Below are 16,850 nucleotides of genomic sequence, written 5' to 3'. Positions count from 1 at the left end.
GGGTTACCTGGTCTAACTCCCTCATTTTACAGATGGGGAGACTGAGGTCTAGGAAAGGGAGGGGGCACCTGGTCCAAAGCCCTCATTTTACAGATGGGGAGACTGAGGCCCAGGGTAGGGAGGGAGCACCGGTCAAGGAGGAGAGGAGGGTCGAGCTGGCGAGCCCTCGGCTCTGCCCCTACCCCCTCCTCCCTCCCTCCTCTCCCCCTTCCCCTCAGCATCCCGAGGCCCGGATCCAGACCGGAGTCCTAGGCAACCAAGGCATCTCCTCCCAACCGCCTCCGGCTCCGGCGGCTCCCGCTCCCGCTCTGGGCCTGCCCTCGGCTCACCACTGCTCCGCTTTATCTCTCCAGGTCAGGACGGCCCTCATGGCCGCTCCCCTCGGACCCCAGGCCGGGCTCTGGGTCCCTCAGCCCGTCCGAAGCCGCAGGCGCCCGTCGGGAAGTCACTTTGGCTACCTGGGCTACCCCGGGCAACGCACATGCGCCGTGAGTTCCACGGGCTACCTAGGGCCACGCACATGCGCCATGTGTCCTGCTGGCTACCTAGGACTACACAGAAGTTCCGAGGGCGCCTGGGGGATAAGGGCTTGCTGAACTGCGCATGTGTTAGGAACTATCTGAGGGAGAGTGCAGAAAATTAAAAGAAGATAATAGAGCAGGAGGCGAAGCCCCTTCTGAAATACATCCATCCATCCAGCCGTACTTATACACGCGCAGACGTAGATACACGCACATACGCACACGGTGAACGTTCCCTACGTAATGAACTCGCTGTGCGTATAAGGGAGTTAAGAGACGTCAAGCTGCAATTGCGCATGTGTGGGTCCTGGACGTTAGGCACCGAGGCTACCTACGCTTGCGCAGTGAACAAATAATTGGCGGGAGATGGGAGGCGGGCGCCATTAATCATGTGACCGGCAAAGGCGTTTAAGATGGCGCCGCCCAGGAGCCCCGAGAGAAGAGTGACAATGAACTAAGAGGCAGACTCTCCTACTTCTCAGCTCGGGGGTTCTAGGCTGGAGGCGGAGGGGTGGGTCCGGGCCCCTGCGGCTGCACAGCTACCCCGCCCCGCCCCCTCCGTCCAAGCGGTCCGGCCCCACTTAGAGCTTCCTCTTTTTGCCCCCTTTCTTCCCCGCTTCCTCCCTTTTCTGCTTCGCAGCCCAGCCAGGGTGACGGATGAATTCTCTGGGCTCGCTGGTGGCGGGGCTCGCTTTCCTCTTCGGCTTCGCCCGACCCCAGGGCGTCTGGTACGGCCCGCCCCTTCCGTCGAGTCCGGCCACCTTCGTGCTTGCCCTGGTGCCCAGGCTTCAGGGGCTGCAGAGAAAGGAGGAGCTGGTACGGTCCCTGCCCCTTAACCGGCGTCACCTGGGCCGGACACGGCTTTCGAATCTGAAACCAGGAAAGGACCAGTGTTGCTAGGAGGTGTGAGTTCCTGATAGAGGACTTAGGAATTAGGAGGTCAACGTGGTTTAGAGGAGAGGCCTTGGCACTTGGGCTGGGGACAGCTGGCTGTTAGAATGCGGGAGAATTTGAGCTCATGTAGTCTAATCTCTGCGTTTTGCAACTATGAAACTGTAGCCATTGGTATTTGTAATTACGTGTGAATTGTCATATAATTATGAGCTAAATTATGCTATAGGAGTCAAAAAGATGGGGAAATAGGGGAGAATATTAGGAAGGTGTTACAGATGGTTTGAACTGGGTCCAGCTTTGTCTTAGATTCATTGTTAGGTACCTTAGAGATCATTTAAATTCATCCCACTTTTTCATATGAAATAGTCTAGAAAAGAGAGACTTATCCAAGGTCACAAAGCTGGGGCTTGAATCTAGGTCTCCTGACTTAATCCAGTACTGGTTTGTTTGTTTGTTTTTTCCACTGTAACACTTTAAGCCCTTTTCATTTTCAGTTTTTTGTTACGTTCAGAGCACTCTTGCATTCCAGCATCCAAGAATGGCTTCGTGAAGTAAACTTTTTAGAGATAGACAGGTATGGGAGAAACATCACTATATTAGAGGTTTTGCTTATTAATCTGCAAATGAACTGAGGTCCTATCCAGGTTAGAAAAGGTACATGATTCCATGCTTAGCTGAAAAGGTTTCTAATAAAGTTGGCTTAAAGAGCAACTGTAAAACGTTGGCATTTCTTAAAATCAGCCAAAGCTTGGTCATAGTGGAAAGAGTCCTGGAGAACTGTTCAAGTTTGGCTCTGCCAGTCACTAGCTGTGCAACCTTAGGCAAGTGTCCAACTTGCCACTGATGAAGAGTTGGACACATGAGGACACTGAGGCAAGCAGGGTTGAGTGACTTGCCCAGGAGTCACACAGCTAGTAAGTGTCTCAGGCTAGATTTGAACTCACGAAGATGAGTCTTCCAACATAGACAAGCCCTTAACTTGAGTCTTTCTTTTTATCCAAATAACCACTGGGGTTCTTACTTTTCTCCAAAATAAACACCGATTCATGTTCCCAGTTGAATGAGCAAACCCAGTAATTTGTCATTTCTCTTTCAGCAAGGAAATTTAAATCCCAGGAGTTGAAAAAAATGGGAGATGATGAAGAAAGAGAAGAAATACCTCTCCAGTTACAGGAACCTAATGCCAGCGCTCAGTGCAATGGTGGCACTATCATGGAGTGCTCTAAGTCTATTCCTTGTGGTTGGGAAAGAATTGTGAAGCAAAGATTATCTGGAAAAACAGCTGGAAAATATGATGTTTATTTTATCAGGTAAACAAACTAGATAAGATGTCTCATAAATCATTCAGTCAGGAAATGAGCAGAATCGGGAGAACATTGTACACAGTTAACAGCCACACTGTGTGATGACTGACTTAGATAGACTTGGCTTTTCTCAGCAATACAAGGATCTAAGACAATTCCAAAAGACTCACGATGGAAATTGGTATCCACACCCAGAGAAAGAACTGTGGAGTCTGAATGCAGATGGAAGCATACTATTTGCTCTCCTTTCCTTTGTTGTTTTGTTTTATTGCTTCGTTCTTGTGGTTCCTCTCATCAGCTCTAATTGTTCTTTACATCATGACTAATAGGAAAATATGCTTAATATGAATGTATAAGTAGAGCCTATATCAGATTGCATGCCATCTTGGTGGGGGGGGAGAAAATGTAAAACTCAAAATCTTATGGAAGTGAATGTTGAAAACTAAAAATCAATTAATTATTTTTTAAAAAAAAATTTAGATCATTCACTCAGCAAACATTTATTTAGAACCAAGTATGTGATGTGCCTAGGCAGGTCATAAATACAAGAACAGAAATTTTGTGGTCTAATAATATGTCTTTCTGCTTCTTTATTTTGCCTATGTTGTAAGGCAAAGGTTAGGCTTACATTATTGTATTATAAAATACTTTGAGATCTTTGAAATCAGCTAGGATAGCTCAGTGGCACAGTGGGATGGAGTGTTTGGAGTCAGGAAGACCTGGGTTCAAATCCTACCTCAGACACTTACATACATACTAGCTGTGCGACTCTGGGCAAGTCACTTAACCTCCATCTGCCTCAGTTTCTTCAAATGTAAAATGGGAATAATAAAAACATCTACCTCCCAGGGTTGTGGGGATCAAATAAGATAGTATTCATAAAGTGCACAGTGCCTGGCACACAGTAGGTGCTATATATAAATGCTTATTCCCTTCTCCCCACCCCTTATCTTGAATGGAAATACTCAAAAATCAAAGTTCAGTCATTTTCAACAGTAAAAGTTAAATGCCTTTTACAGGTCTTGAAATGGGAATGCTTGATTAACTATCTCAAATTCGGTTCATTTCTCTTCTTAAGTTGCTCATAATCATAAGTGAGTCAGTTCTCTTTATTTCCTTTTCTAGCCCTGAAGGAGTGAAGCTCAGATCCAAAAGTTCACTTGCATGTTACCTTCACAAAAGTGGAGAGACTTCTCTTAAGCCAGAGGATTTTGACTTCCGGGCCCCTCCCAAGAGAAACCCTCCATCGGGACCCCCACATCCCAGTGTGGAAGCTCTAGGGGCACAGTTCCAGGTGGAGCCGAGCTGCTTGAGCCCAAAGCAGAAGCTTAGGACGCTTCGAAGGCAAGAGAAAGATGCACTTCCTCCCCCAAGTAGGGGTTCACAGGTGCAGGACCAGAATAGTGAACTGTTTTGCTTCACTTTCCACCAGAGGCTCCAGAAGGGTGCTGATGTCATTGGCTCTCAGAATCTGAAAAAGCCCACAGGAAAGGCAGCAGCTGCGAAAGGGAGTCACATTAAGGAAGCTAAGAAAAGGGGTAGGAAAGGTCATTCTGGCTGCATTCAGAGACAAAAAAGGGCAGCATCTGGTGAAGAAGCTGTTTGCAGTGCACATGATGATCACCTGGAGAGACCCCTGTGCTGTTCTGATGATGGAATGAGTGATGAGCATATAAAGGTGACAGATGAAGAAGAAAAGGAACTGATAGAGAAAGTATTGGCTTCAGGCTGCCATTCCCAAATGCCTACTGCACAAGGAGCTTCATGTACAGAAAATACTTTATGTGCCAATGAAGTTTCAGAATATAAAGAAAAGAGTGGGCGTACTTCTGTAGGATCTGAAAGGACCTTTATAGAAACTGGGGAAGAAAAGGAGCATTTGCAAGCTGACATTTTAAAATGCAGTTCTGAAATAGACAGTAGCAGCTCCCAGGATGAAAAAGATTTGACTTTTGTGACGACATTTCAAGGTATACTTAAGTTTTCAAGAACTGCTGAAATTTCCTTGGGGGAGCTGTTAAGGTTTACCATTACAGAATTTTGTACGCTGTGCCTGGGCATTGATTAGAACTTAAGAATCTGCAGAAAATTCAAAAACATTCTGTAACACAGATGCCCAATGAGTAGATCACTATTTTGTGGATTTTTTTCTTAATATAATTTAAAATATTTACACATTATAACTGACTGTGACTGGATTTTCATTTTGACATTCTGGGAAAAAAACACAGTCTTGGACAAATGTTGCCCATTATATTCATATTTAGATAAGTTACCATTTTTAATCATTCCCTGGAGGATGTCTAAGCAGGTAACCGCCCCTGCCACCTCCCCCACCCCAGTGGCTCCTGGGGATTCCCAAGTGGGCTGTGCCACATTCTCTGAGGATTATAAATACTAACAGGGAGTAGAACATGGCCACCAACTCTCCCTCCTCTCCATCTTCCACACTCTTAGCCAACTCCCTGGGCTAGGATTTGGGGGTCTCATGCCTCATTTTATTCTATATGAACCACTAAATCAGTTTTCTTCTCTGCCATTCTTTGTACCTTGATGTATACTGTGTTTTATCTGCACATTACTTCTATATTATAGATCGTGAAGAATTTTGCTCTTTAACTTTCTAATATAACCACTCTGAAATGTTCCTTTAAATAATTGATGACTGTCATAATGTGGGTCATCTCTAATTTGCAGTCTCGTTTTGATATGGAGAACAGAGCTTAACAGTGGTTTGACGGTTAGGATGCCTCAGTGGAGAAGAGATTCCACACATCATCCCTTCAAAGTGACTCCGTTTGAGCACTTCTGTAGTAGTTTATTTATTCATTAGGACACCAGTGAACACCTCATTGCACACTCCGGGCCTCCTCCCATTGTGGTGTGCGGAGGTGACCCAGATTCTCTACAGTTAATGCCAGTGGGTCGAGCAGAATCCCCTGTGGGCCTCACCAAACTGAATCATGTGCCAGGGGTTTTGTAGAATGAATCCTTGTTCAGATCCAGGACAGACTCAGCGGCCTTCTCCAGCTCTGAGATTCTGAGACTAGAACTAGAACATGTTACCTGTGCTCTGCTATTGAGGGTATTACCACCAGCAGCTAAACTTCAGATGAGAGGACTTGACTGTCAGCTCTTGCTCATATTAAGTAGGGATTTAGGTAAATGTATGAGTTTTATAGATACTCAAACATTCTCGGGAGAGCTTTGATAACATTGTAAAAGTTACCAGCTACCTTTCAGTAGCTAAGAGGCCTGCCCAGGTACTGTTGACTGCTGAGTCGCTCCTTTGGGGTCATTCCCTTCAGCATTTAAACCTTTCAGGAAGATAGATTTGCTCAATCACCATAGCTATGCAGGTTCCTGTGCCCATATGGTAGCTAAGTCATCATTAGTGCTTTGGGCAGTTTGCCTCCCCTTTGCATTGTTTCTGCTCCAAAATATTTACTGTAATTATGAATTTTCTAGATAATGTTAAAAGCTGGCATTTATACAGCACTTTGCAACATATTTACAAATGTTATCTCATTTGATCCTTAGGACAATCCTAGGTGGTAGGTGGTGTTATTATTGTCCCCATTTAACAGTTGAGGAAATTGAGGCAGATAGAAATTAAATGACTTGCCCAAGGTCACATAGCTAAAAAGTGTCTGAGGTGGGATTTGAACTCAGGTCTCTCTGACTGCGGCTCCCGCACTCCATCCAGTGCTAATTATCTTTCCAGAAAACACCATCCAACAAACGAAAGTGGACAGAAGGAAAACCAGCCAGTATTTCTCCAACAAATACAACAAAGAAGGTATGGGAATATAAGAGTTGGATTCTAAGGCCACTTTGAGTATCTAACATTGACATGATGTATTTGTTTAGCCCTTAGTGCACCTCGACGGAAACTGTTTAAAAAGTGGACTCCACCTCGATCCCCTTTTAATCTTGTCCAAGAAACACTCTTTCATGACCCATGGAAGCTCCTCATCGCTACCATATTTCTCAATAGGACTTCAGGTGAGTGAGACTAATGTAGCTCTGTATTAATAGAAGCATAGTGCAAAGACCTGGTTCCTGGGCTTGGCCCAGCCACCAACCAGATATGCCACCTTGGGCAAGCAAAAATCTCTCTGGGCCTCAGCTTCCTGATTCTTAAAATGAGGGGTTTGAACCAGTGGTATCTGAGGCCCCTCTCTCCATCTTTCAGATTGCAGGTGAAAATGCCTTCTTCCTTTTTCACCAAGATACCTTCCTGCTTCTGGAGAGAACCTACTAGGTTTTAGTCATTAATGGAGCTGTAACCCTCCAACATCCTTTCAAACTGTTTCTTCACATTTTTCTTGGAAACCATTCATTCTCAGCTTGTGTCCCCAAGCTGTGTCATCTGTCGCTTTGCTTTGTTGAGCTCTTGGGCTCTTCAAGTTTCTTCATTTCTAAAATATTTTTTCTCATTTGTTCTTCCATCTTTCCTTTTTTTTCTGTCTCAGAGCCATTCTACTTAGAAGGGATTCAGTGAGATTTTCTGTCATCTTTCCTATATAGTCACTTCTTACGTTCTTCTTCCTGAATTCCACGAACAATCTTATTTCTAGTCATCTGGCCTGCCACTGCACCCCGAAGACCCCTGGGTTGCCCGTACAACCTTTGTGTTACCTTCCCAATTAGAATCCAAGCTCCATAAAAGAGCAGAGACTGTTTGAGCTTTTTTTCCCTTGATATCTACAGTGCTTGGTGATAAAAAGAGAAAAGTAAGAATAAGCGTGAGTAAGACTCACACCTTGAAAAAAGTCCTACATCATCTATAGCGTCCTGCACCTATCACTCCCCATCCCTGCAAAGAAGCAGGGGACGTACTGTCTCCTCTCTCTCCTTTGGTGACGAGCTTAGTCATTACAGTCTCACTGTAATCAGTTTTGATTATTTATTTTGCTGTACATTCATTCCGCGTCCATAGTTTGGGTTGTTGTGTAAATTGTTTTCCTGGTTCTGCCTACTTTGCATCAGTTCTTCCCGTGCTTCCCGACAGTCATTGGATTTGTTTTTTTTTACAGTTACATTTTTACAATATTCCACTACATCCATGTACCACAACTTGCGGAGCCATTCCCAGTCAATGGGCATTTACCTTATTTTCAGTTCTTCAACACTACAAAAAAGTATTGCTATGACTATCATAGTGTCTATGTGGCCTTTCTTTTTATCATTGGCCTCGTAATGGCATCTCAGGGTACTCTCTGGGTTAGAGGGCTTGCTGGGATTCTTAACAACCCTGGACCTTCTTACAGTAAGTCTGTTAACTAGAGGATGGTGATGTCAGTCTTGTTCTGAAGAGTCTTCTAGAGAGTTCTCATTTTCTTTTATTTCTTTTGACTTTCTGTTAGTTTTCCTTTAAGATTTTTCTTTTAAAGATTTCTGTCCTTTTCTCTCTTTTTTTGTTTTTATCTTCAGTTGTATTTGCTGCATTTGTTATTCTTTTTGTGATCAAGGAAACTGACCTTAGTTGTGGTCACTCACTCTGATAGAATGCCAGAAGTCCCACATCTCACTTGTGCATATTTCTATCCAGAAGTTCCTTAATATCATTTGGCATTTCTGCTTTATTTTGTTTTGTTTTTGTCAATGTTTTCATCATTTTGTTACTTGGAGGGGGAAGGTATAATTAGTATGTGTCCTTCAACAACTCATATCACATTAGTGACTAATCACTTTTATATGTTTCAAGCTATTGGCCAACAAGTCTTAGTTTTCTAGTACAGGTAGTTGTTGGTTTCAGGAATGACTGGTAGAGGCAGCCTCACCTAGCCTGGTCAAGCAGAGAGGGCTGATTGTGGCCAGATCACCCTATTTCTCTGGGTATCATCAGTAAAAACCTGCCCAGGAGCATAAAGGTTCAACCCCAGAAAATCTTTTTTTCCAACCAAAAGTAAATCTGCTTTGAGCTTCATAATCTCTGAATGAGAGATAAAGCAACAGAAAAGTCCGGTGAGCTGGAAGCCCACCTTCTCGAGTGACCGTGTTCACCAGCTGCTCTTTTTGTCTAGGCAAAATGGCAATCCCTGTGCTCTGGGAGTTTCTGGAGAGGTACCCTTCTGCTGAGGTGGCGAGAGCTGCAGACTGGAAGGACGTATCGGATCTCCTCAAGCCTCTCGGCCTCTACGATCTTAGAGCCAAAACAATTATCAAATTCTCAGGTACTTTCCTTTACAGTGAACGTGAAAAGGTCAAACCTTCCAAGACAGCCACCGCTAAAATGCTAGCGTCCTGTTGTATCATATTAACGGAATGCATTCATTTAGCCCAGGCATGGACACGAGATTTTAAAACCATTCTGCCTCTCCTGAGCCTCAGTTTACCACTAGGTCAAACAATAGATAGTAAGCACTTCATAAGGGTCCATCACTTTGATAGGCTGTTGGGAAGAATGCAAAGCAGTGTCAGGGGCAAGTTCCTGCCCGCCAGGTGCTTACAGTCTAATTGAAGATCAAAAGCAGTATTGTTGTTCAGTCACGTCCCCCTCCAGCTCTCCGTGACTCCATTTGGAGTTTTCTTGCCAAGGATCCTGAAGTGATTTGCCATTTCCTTCTCCAGCTCATTTTACAGATGAAGAAACTGAGGCAAACAGTTACATGCCTTGGCTCAGGGTCACATAGCTAGTATGTGTCTGAAGCTGAATTTGAACTGGGGTCTTCCTGACTCCAGGCCTGGCGCTCTCTCCACTGAGCCACCTAGCTGCCCATCAAAAGTGTAGGCACACAAAAAGACGACAAAAAGTGTCAAATGGGTGCCCTAGAAAACAAGTGTCAGTCATTGGGAGAGGGGAGAGTGCATGGCCTCTTCTCACTTGAGATCTCACTGCCTCAGCGTGTGGTGAGTGAGTGAGTGCGTGCGTGAGTGAATGAATGGGCGTCAGATCCCATGCTGAACGCTGAGGTCGATGGGGAAGGCTTCTCGGCCTTTTGCCTTCTCTTTTCTTGGGCCTATTCAACCTGCTTATTCCTTGAGTCTTTTCTCTAGATGAATATCTGACCAAACAGTGGAAGTACCCCATCGAGCTGCATGGGATTGGAAAATACGGCAATGATTCGTACAGAATTTTTTGTGTCAACGAGTGGAAGCAGGTGAGGAACCTCTCATTACTGGAAGCCTGACCACCCAGAGCCTCTGTGTCTGAGGAAGAAGCGCCGCTCATTTCAGCCAGATGGCCGAACCTCGTAGGCCGGGCAGTCCAGTTCACCCGGTTGACTCTCGCCTCCTGAGAGACGGGTGGCAAGTGGGAAGAGTCCAGAGACCTTGGCTTTCATCCCAGCTCTGCTGCCTTCTAGCCAGGTGGCCTTGGGCGGGTCGCTTTCCTTCTCTCTGCCTCTGCTTCTTCACGTGTAAAACGGGCATAAGATTATCCTTGTGATGCTTGGGTGACCTCAGCTCGAGGGTCATTCTGAGGAAGGTGCTTCGTGAACTCTCAGGTGCTGTCCCATTGTGAGCCGTGAGCCGTGAGCCGGACTGGTGATAGCAGCCCTAACGAGATGAACCCGCTGTGCTCTGACACGCCCAGCAGTGACAGACAGGGGCCTCTCCCCTCACAAGGAGGCCTGTTTTTCATTGTGAGGGAGCAGCAGAACCCATCTAGATCTTCTTCCACACAACAGCCCTTTGATTATTTAAGGGGTATTATTATCCCTTGCCTAAATTGCTTTGTTTCCAGGTAAAATCTCCCTGGGTCCCTCTACTTCCTCCTATGAGGTGGTTTTAAGTCCCTTCACTAGCCTGGTCCTCTCCCCAGGACGTGCTCTGATTTGTTGACATTGTTCATGTAATAGATCTCAATAATCCAGATGTGGTGGGTCTAACCAGCATAGAGCACAGTAGGGCTACTGCACCGTGGACTTCAGTCAATGCAACCTACAGTGGCATTCATTTCTCATTTTGGGGAGACAACTAAGTCATGCTGCTGATTGATACCGACAATTCAGTCAATGAACTCCTCCCTAGGTCTTTTGTCTTGTGAGCCGCCACTGTATCCCCACCATCCTCTATTTGACTTTTTCTAAAATGGAGAAGTCCCTGAGAGCAGACTTGGCCTTTCAATCCTATTATATGGGATGTACTGAAAACCTTAGTGCCATTTTAAGCTCTAATAGATTAGTATTTAATGTTAGATTTGAGCTTCTCTCTCTAGCCTTGGGGATCGGATCCTTTTGGATCTCAATTCTGTCATCTAGTGTGTAAGCTTTACTTCCCAGGTGGGTGTCACAAATTTAATTAGCATGTTCTGGCTTTATGCAGCAGTGTTGAAAAGACGAAAGAACCCTGTGGGACACGGTTCAAGTCTCCCTCTGAATTGAGAGGTTTCCTGCCATTTGGTTGTTTGTACAGCCATGAATCCACCTAAATGGCCTGTGATCCAGCTCACATCTTCCCTTTTCGTCCACAAAATATTGTGAGGTCTTCATAAATGGCTTCTTTCTGCACCCTCCTCAGCCCTGAGATGGGGTTGCTCCCCTTTTTCCCCAACAGGAGCTCAGAGTTCATCCTTATTTTGCAGATAAAGAATTTGAGGCCCAGGAGGATTTAAATGACTTGCCTGTGGTCACATACGTAATAAGCAGCAGAAGTGGGATTTGAACCCAGCCTTTCTGACTCCCATCTAGCGTTGTTTTCGCTCTCCTGCATTACCTGTTTATAGTTATCCCTGTTAGATGTGCCTCCAAACTAAGTCAGACTAAAAGTGAACCATGGTGTGACACCAATTCTGCTTCCCACTGAGGCTTTAAGAATGTGTTGAATAGAAATTAGTAGCTTAGATTTGTTTCTGCTTCAGCTTATCTCATTTTTTTTTCTTCCAGGTCCATCCTAAAGACCACAAGTTAAATAAATATCATGACTGGCTCTGGGAAAATCATGAAAAACTCAGTCTCAGTTGAAAAGACTTAATGTTTTAACCTGGAGTTTTGACTCCATCAGGCCTTCTGAGGAGCAGGTGGTCATCACAACCCATCCTCACGCTCTCTGCCTGTACAGACTGAAGTCATAGCAAACACGGATGGGCCCAAGTTATACAAAGGTTATTAAGTGATAGCTGTGCTCCCCTTTGCCTTTGTAACTAAATGTGCCCCCAAAATGCTTTGATACTTTTTTAAATAAATAATGACTGAATTTCACTTGTTTTTATAGGGTTTTTTCCTTTAAACGTGCAATGCCAGGACTGATTTTGCACAGTAAGCAAGTTGCATAAGATCTCGACCTGGAAAGGGACCCCAAAATTCATATTTCTCCAGGTTGTATGATTTCAGAGCCAAAAACTTTCTTCCACATCCCTATGTTTAAAAAAAAGAAATAAAGAAAATCAGAAAACTTTCTACTCTCACGCCTACTGAAACCAGAATTCCAGAGTGATATAGCTTTGATCCTTATCTCAATTCAAATGTCCTGGGAATGGGGAACAATATATGACTATCACTCTTCTATATGTATATATGTACTTATATATCTTAGTGTGGGTTACTAAGAGGTACAGCAATACTATGCATAGCCCAGTAAGGTAGCTTTATTGTGAACTAACGGGAGATAAGGAATGCCAAGGCTTTTGGTAAAAAACTTGCAGTCTTAGGGAGATAGCCCTACTACAAAGTCCTTCTTACATATGCTCACATTCCATCACCCCGTTCTGTCTCAAATAAACAAGCTTCCTGCCCTACCTGGTCTCATTAAGATGCTCTATTGAGCCCTGAGCCTTCCCAGACCTGTAAATGTCAGAGAGAGATGGGGGCTTTAATCCTGTGAGAACCCAGAGACCTGATGTGGGAAATACTAACTTAGATAACCACACCCTCCCCCTCCACCTGTCGTGGCCAAGTGCTGACAGAGAGGTCCCACAGCAATGGCCCCAAACTGAAACAGAAACGGGGGCCATCAATCCATACATAGGATCCTCGGGCTGCACGTTAACCCAGTTTTAAAATGTAATGTTACCTGTTTTATGGTATTTCTATTTATTTTGTGTGTTAGGGGCAACATGCATGTTTGACACTTCTGTCCTACAGGATTCTTACTGTGTGTGATGCCAATGCGAATCAGCTTTTCAGTCTTCTCCCAGGAGTAGGTTCTGAGAGGGGGAGGAGGAGGACAATGGGTGGGACTGGGGGACAGCCCAAAATAAACTTCATCTTTTCAGTGTTTCATCATTGTCCTCCACAGATACTGGTCAGGGGCCTAGGCACTGGGCCTCTTGTATTATTAGAAGACAAATCCCTGTCCTAGAGACATAAAGTTATCCCTAACAATACTGGTGTGACATAAAGCAGGCTAGGTCAACCCCCTTCTGGAAAAGCTGCTTCAATGTCAAGGCTAATTTTCTTACCTAATTTTTACAAGATTACCACACTGCAAAGCAGGTGAGGGAATGGGGGTGGAGTCATTGAAGCATTTTTTCATTTTAATTCACTGAAGAGAACAGGATCAGACAAGTAGAACAGATTTAAGAGTTCCCTGTTAGAGGGAGCTAGGAGGTGCACTGACCCTGGAGTCAGGAGGACCTGAGTTCAAATTTGGCCTCAAAAACTTGATGCTAGCTATGTGACTCTGGCCAAGTCACTTAACCCCAATTGCCTCACCAAAAAAAAAAAGTTACATGTTAAATTTATTACATGCTTAAAAGGAAAAGCATGCTGTATAGGGATTTGCCGTTTCATTGATAATCCTCTTTTTTTTTATTTTTTGTAAATGGAAGTGCCTGTTTTATTCTTCTATTAAATGCAGAATAATTTTTTAAGACAAAAAAAATTGGCATACTATATTCAGGGTATCCCAAAAGTCTTAATGTTTAAACTGCAGTAGCTTTAAACCACACCAAGACTTTTGGAACATTTCTGAATTTCTGTTGATAACCTAGTACAGGAGAGTATCCCAAGTGAGAGATTCATGGTCACCACAGACCTAGTTATCCTCAATAGGAAATTACTAGGAGGTTGTGTGTAGTCTAGAAGAATGATCACTGGTTCAGGAGTCAGAGGTTTCATTGGAAGACTACCTGTTTGCAGCTGTCTCCACCAGATGCCGTAATACATTGAGTTCTGAACTGGTCTTCTATTTTATCATGACCCACAGGCCATAACTAAATTTCCTCAAGCAATTCAAACGCCTTCCATCAATTTCACTCCAGTTCATCCAAGAACATTTTGAGCTAAATCTAAAGTGTTAGTTTGATTAGTTGATTCTCACCTCATAGAGACATCCAATATCTTACCACTTGAAGTGGAATGGGGTGACCTGATTGATTCATTCAAACAACTCCATCCCTACATATGCCCTAGATTTGAAAGTCCTGTGACCCTATTAATCTCCTGAGAGTTCTTTATCTCCCTGACTACCCAGCCTGCTACTCTGATACTTAATAAGCATGATATACATCTAAGTATCCATTATGACACCAGAGCCATCATAATTCAAAATTCTGATTAGAATATTTGCTCAGATCTCTTGGGAGCAGTCCCTAGCCAAACAGTTGGGCACAATCTGAGCACAGTTTAAAAATTAGGCTCTCATTGTCCGTCAGAGCTTCTGAAAACTGGAGAAGGAATTTTCTGGCATTGAAATTGGCTTGAACTGTGTGACTCTGGGCAAATCACTTAACCCCAATTGCCTAAAAAAAAAAAAAGAAAATAGCTTGTACCCCAAAAGCCTATGTGCCAAGTACAGTGCTAAGACTAAGATAAAGGATACAGAGAAGAGATAACATTCTGCCCTAAAAAGGAAATACAACACATGTATAGAAAAAGCTAATACATGATAACTTAATCAGGATCAAAATAAAATGCTCAGTTAGATTGGTCAGGAAAAGTATAAAGTTGTTCAGTTGAATCCCGACTCTACCTGACTTTTCCTGGAAAAGATAGTGGAGCGGTTTACCATTTCCTTCTCCAGTGTGTCCCCATTTTACAGATGAGGAACCGAGCAAATAGGGGTTAAACGACTTGCCCAGGGTCACACAACTAGAAAGTGTCTGAGATTCGAAGCCAGAGCTTCCTGACTCCAGGCCCGATGTTCTATCCACTCACCACCTGTTACTATTATTACGTGAAGTCTGTCTCCCCAGCAGTGTCCAGCACAGCGCCTTGCCCATAATCAGTGTTTAAACGTAACAAATGTCTATTGCGTTGAATTGAATATCCCTTTGCTCCTGACCTTTCTTTTCCTGGTGGCAAAGGGTGTAAGACAGTCAGACTTCTTCCTGAGAGAGCCTAAAGAACGAGAGGGTAGAGAGAAGCCTCGAATCTTTAGATTGCCGGATGGCTGGTGCAACACCCCTCCTATCACTCCCAAGGTAGGTGGGTAGGTATCGGCAGCTGTCGCAGCGGCCGCACACCTGCTTGACCCTGATGTAGCAAATTCGCGGGCACCCCAAGGTTCTGATCCTCCCTTCTGTACAGTCGGAGCTACGAGACTGTAGTCATGGCATCCAGTTTTGCAACACACTGCTCGAAGCTGCCTCAACTAGTTAGGAGCAAAAAAGTGCAACCGGTCAGTCGACCTTGGCACTCCTAAGGTTAAAGGCTCATTTGTCGTCCATCAAACGCTCTGATTCCAAATTTACCACTTACACCCGCTCACATATATGATGTTGGGTAAGACTCCACATGCAAGGATCCCTGGGGATCCTTGGGCCAGATGAGGCAAGAGCCGGTTATTAAGAGTGTGAAAGGCACTGGCCTGGAAATCAGCATCTTGGGTTCTAGTGCTGCCGCTACCGCTGTGTAACCTTGGACGAGTCATCCCCCTTCCCTGAACCTCAGCCTCTTCCTTACCTATGAAACAAAGACGGGGGTGGGCGGGCCCCGTTATCGATCTCTAAGGGCTGTTCCAGCTAAAATTCTAAGACACTGGACCCTCATCCACTCCGTTACTGAGTGCTTAGGAAAGTCCCAAGAACTGAGCAAGGTGGATAGCCTGAGGTTGGGAGTAATTTCTGGGCTTTCACGCTCGCCTTGGGGGAACTGCAATTCTCATCGCTGCAAGCTGGGCAGTGCCTGGCGGCAGTCACTGAACGGGTTTGCAGTGCAATCTAGCCAGCCCAGGGTTAAAAGGACCCCTCGACCCCCTTTTAGTCCAAGTCCCCGATTTTACAGAGAAGGAAACTGGAGGTCGGGTGACTTGCTAAAGCTGGGAAGCAGAGCTAAGATTTAAACTGGGCTCCAAAGCAGCCGCCTAAACCCCGGGGAGTGTTTGAAAATTAAGCCCCTGCTCTGTTATTATCCACCGGATCTTTAAGGCTTCTTTGTAACATGTGAGTCGGTATCACAAAATCAATTAATACCCAGTGTGCCTCCCCTGGGCTTAATTTTAATATTCAATCTGACTTCATTCCTCAGGTCACACTTTCAGTCTGCGTCCTAGTAGCTGACAGGCAAAGAACCACACAGTTTTTCTTCATTCAGAAACATTCAACAAACATTTCTTAAGGACAGCCATTTTGCAGGGTTTGGGGTTTTTTTTTTTAAACCCCTGCCCTCATAGGACTTAGAATCTAGTATGGAATTAAAATCGTGTAAAAAGATCATTATATGACAAATTCAAATTAAAAAAAAGATCAGAAAAACCTTTTATGAAATAAAGTAAAGCAACAACAAAAAAAAAACATACAAAGAAGAAAAGAATCCATAATTACGACAACCATAAGTGAGGAAATGGGAATGAGAATGGATAAAACTCAATCAGAAGTTGGAGGGAGATCTTGTTTTTAAAAAATGACTAATTTACATGTAAATAGTTACTAAATTGGATTGTTTTTCTTGATAGTGAATGTTAGATTTATAATCTCTAATTTTTACAATATATACATTTATATTATAATATAGTTTCATATATTTACATATTTAAAATATATTTAATGTACTTAATAATATATAATAATATATTATATAATCTATAGAATATAGAATGTGTATATTCTATATAATATAGAAATGTATAATTTATAACATGTTAACTGAAAAAAATGAGAGCCACAAGCAAAGAGGACGTCTGTTCCCCGCCATGTTTGGCCCCCCTGCGTTTGCACAAGGGGTCCCTCTTCTCTCCTCTACCTCAAATGCATTCTTTTCTCACCCCCTCTTCCTTAGCTTACTTCAAGGCTCAACTGGGATGCCAC

At 44.0% G+C, this 16,850-nt stretch overlaps 2 protein-coding genes across 10 annotated transcripts in view; one reads left to right on the top strand and one right to left on the bottom strand.

Annotated features, from left to right (window-relative positions):
* The window catches only part of IFT122 (intraflagellar transport 122), a 75,197-nt gene extending 74,515 nt beyond the window's left edge, over positions 1-682 (bottom strand). For 2 of the 4 annotated variants that reach the window (XM_027863830.1, XM_027863829.1), the window contains exon 1: positions 330-681. In XM_027863830.1, coding sequence (XP_027719631.1) covers positions 330-370 — 41 coding nt within the window. In that variant the 5' untranslated portion in view covers positions 371-681. Of the gene's footprint in view, positions 1-329 lie in introns of all 4 variants that reach the window. The other 2 variants (XM_027863831.1, XM_027863828.1) reach the window with 2 other exon arrangements.
* A 209-nt stretch (positions 683-891) lies between these two features.
* Positions 892-11,865, top strand: MBD4 (methyl-CpG binding domain 4, DNA glycosylase). 6 transcript variants are annotated; one of them, XM_027864067.1, is made up of 9 exons: positions 892-1,032; positions 1,910-1,989; positions 2,512-2,725; positions 3,845-4,689; positions 6,444-6,518; positions 6,590-6,724; positions 8,749-8,898; positions 9,722-9,825; positions 11,551-11,865. In XM_027864067.1, exons 3-9 carry the CDS (start codon positions 2,544-2,546, stop codon positions 11,626-11,628), a joined length of 1,569 nt encoding a protein of 522 aa, XP_027719868.1. In that variant the 5' UTR covers positions 892-1,032; positions 1,910-1,989; positions 2,512-2,543; the 3' UTR covers positions 11,629-11,865. The 6 variants fall into 6 exon arrangements, with proteins under 6 accessions (XP_027719868.1, XP_027719866.1, XP_027719871.1 ...); XM_027864066.1 differs by lacking the exon at positions 892-1,032 and adding an exon at positions 1,251-1,424; XM_027864065.1 differs by lacking the exon at positions 1,910-1,989.
* The last annotated feature ends 4,985 nt before the right edge of the window (positions 11,866-16,850 follow it).

Source organism: Vombatus ursinus, unplaced genomic scaffold (assembly GCF_900497805.2).
Source record: "Vombatus ursinus unplaced genomic scaffold, bare-nosed wombat genome assembly UNPS02014773.1, whole genome shotgun sequence".
NCBI classification, from domain to species: Eukaryota; Metazoa; Chordata; class Mammalia; order Diprotodontia; family Vombatidae; genus Vombatus; species Vombatus ursinus.
This window is presented reverse-complemented; position numbering and strand designations above follow the sequence as displayed.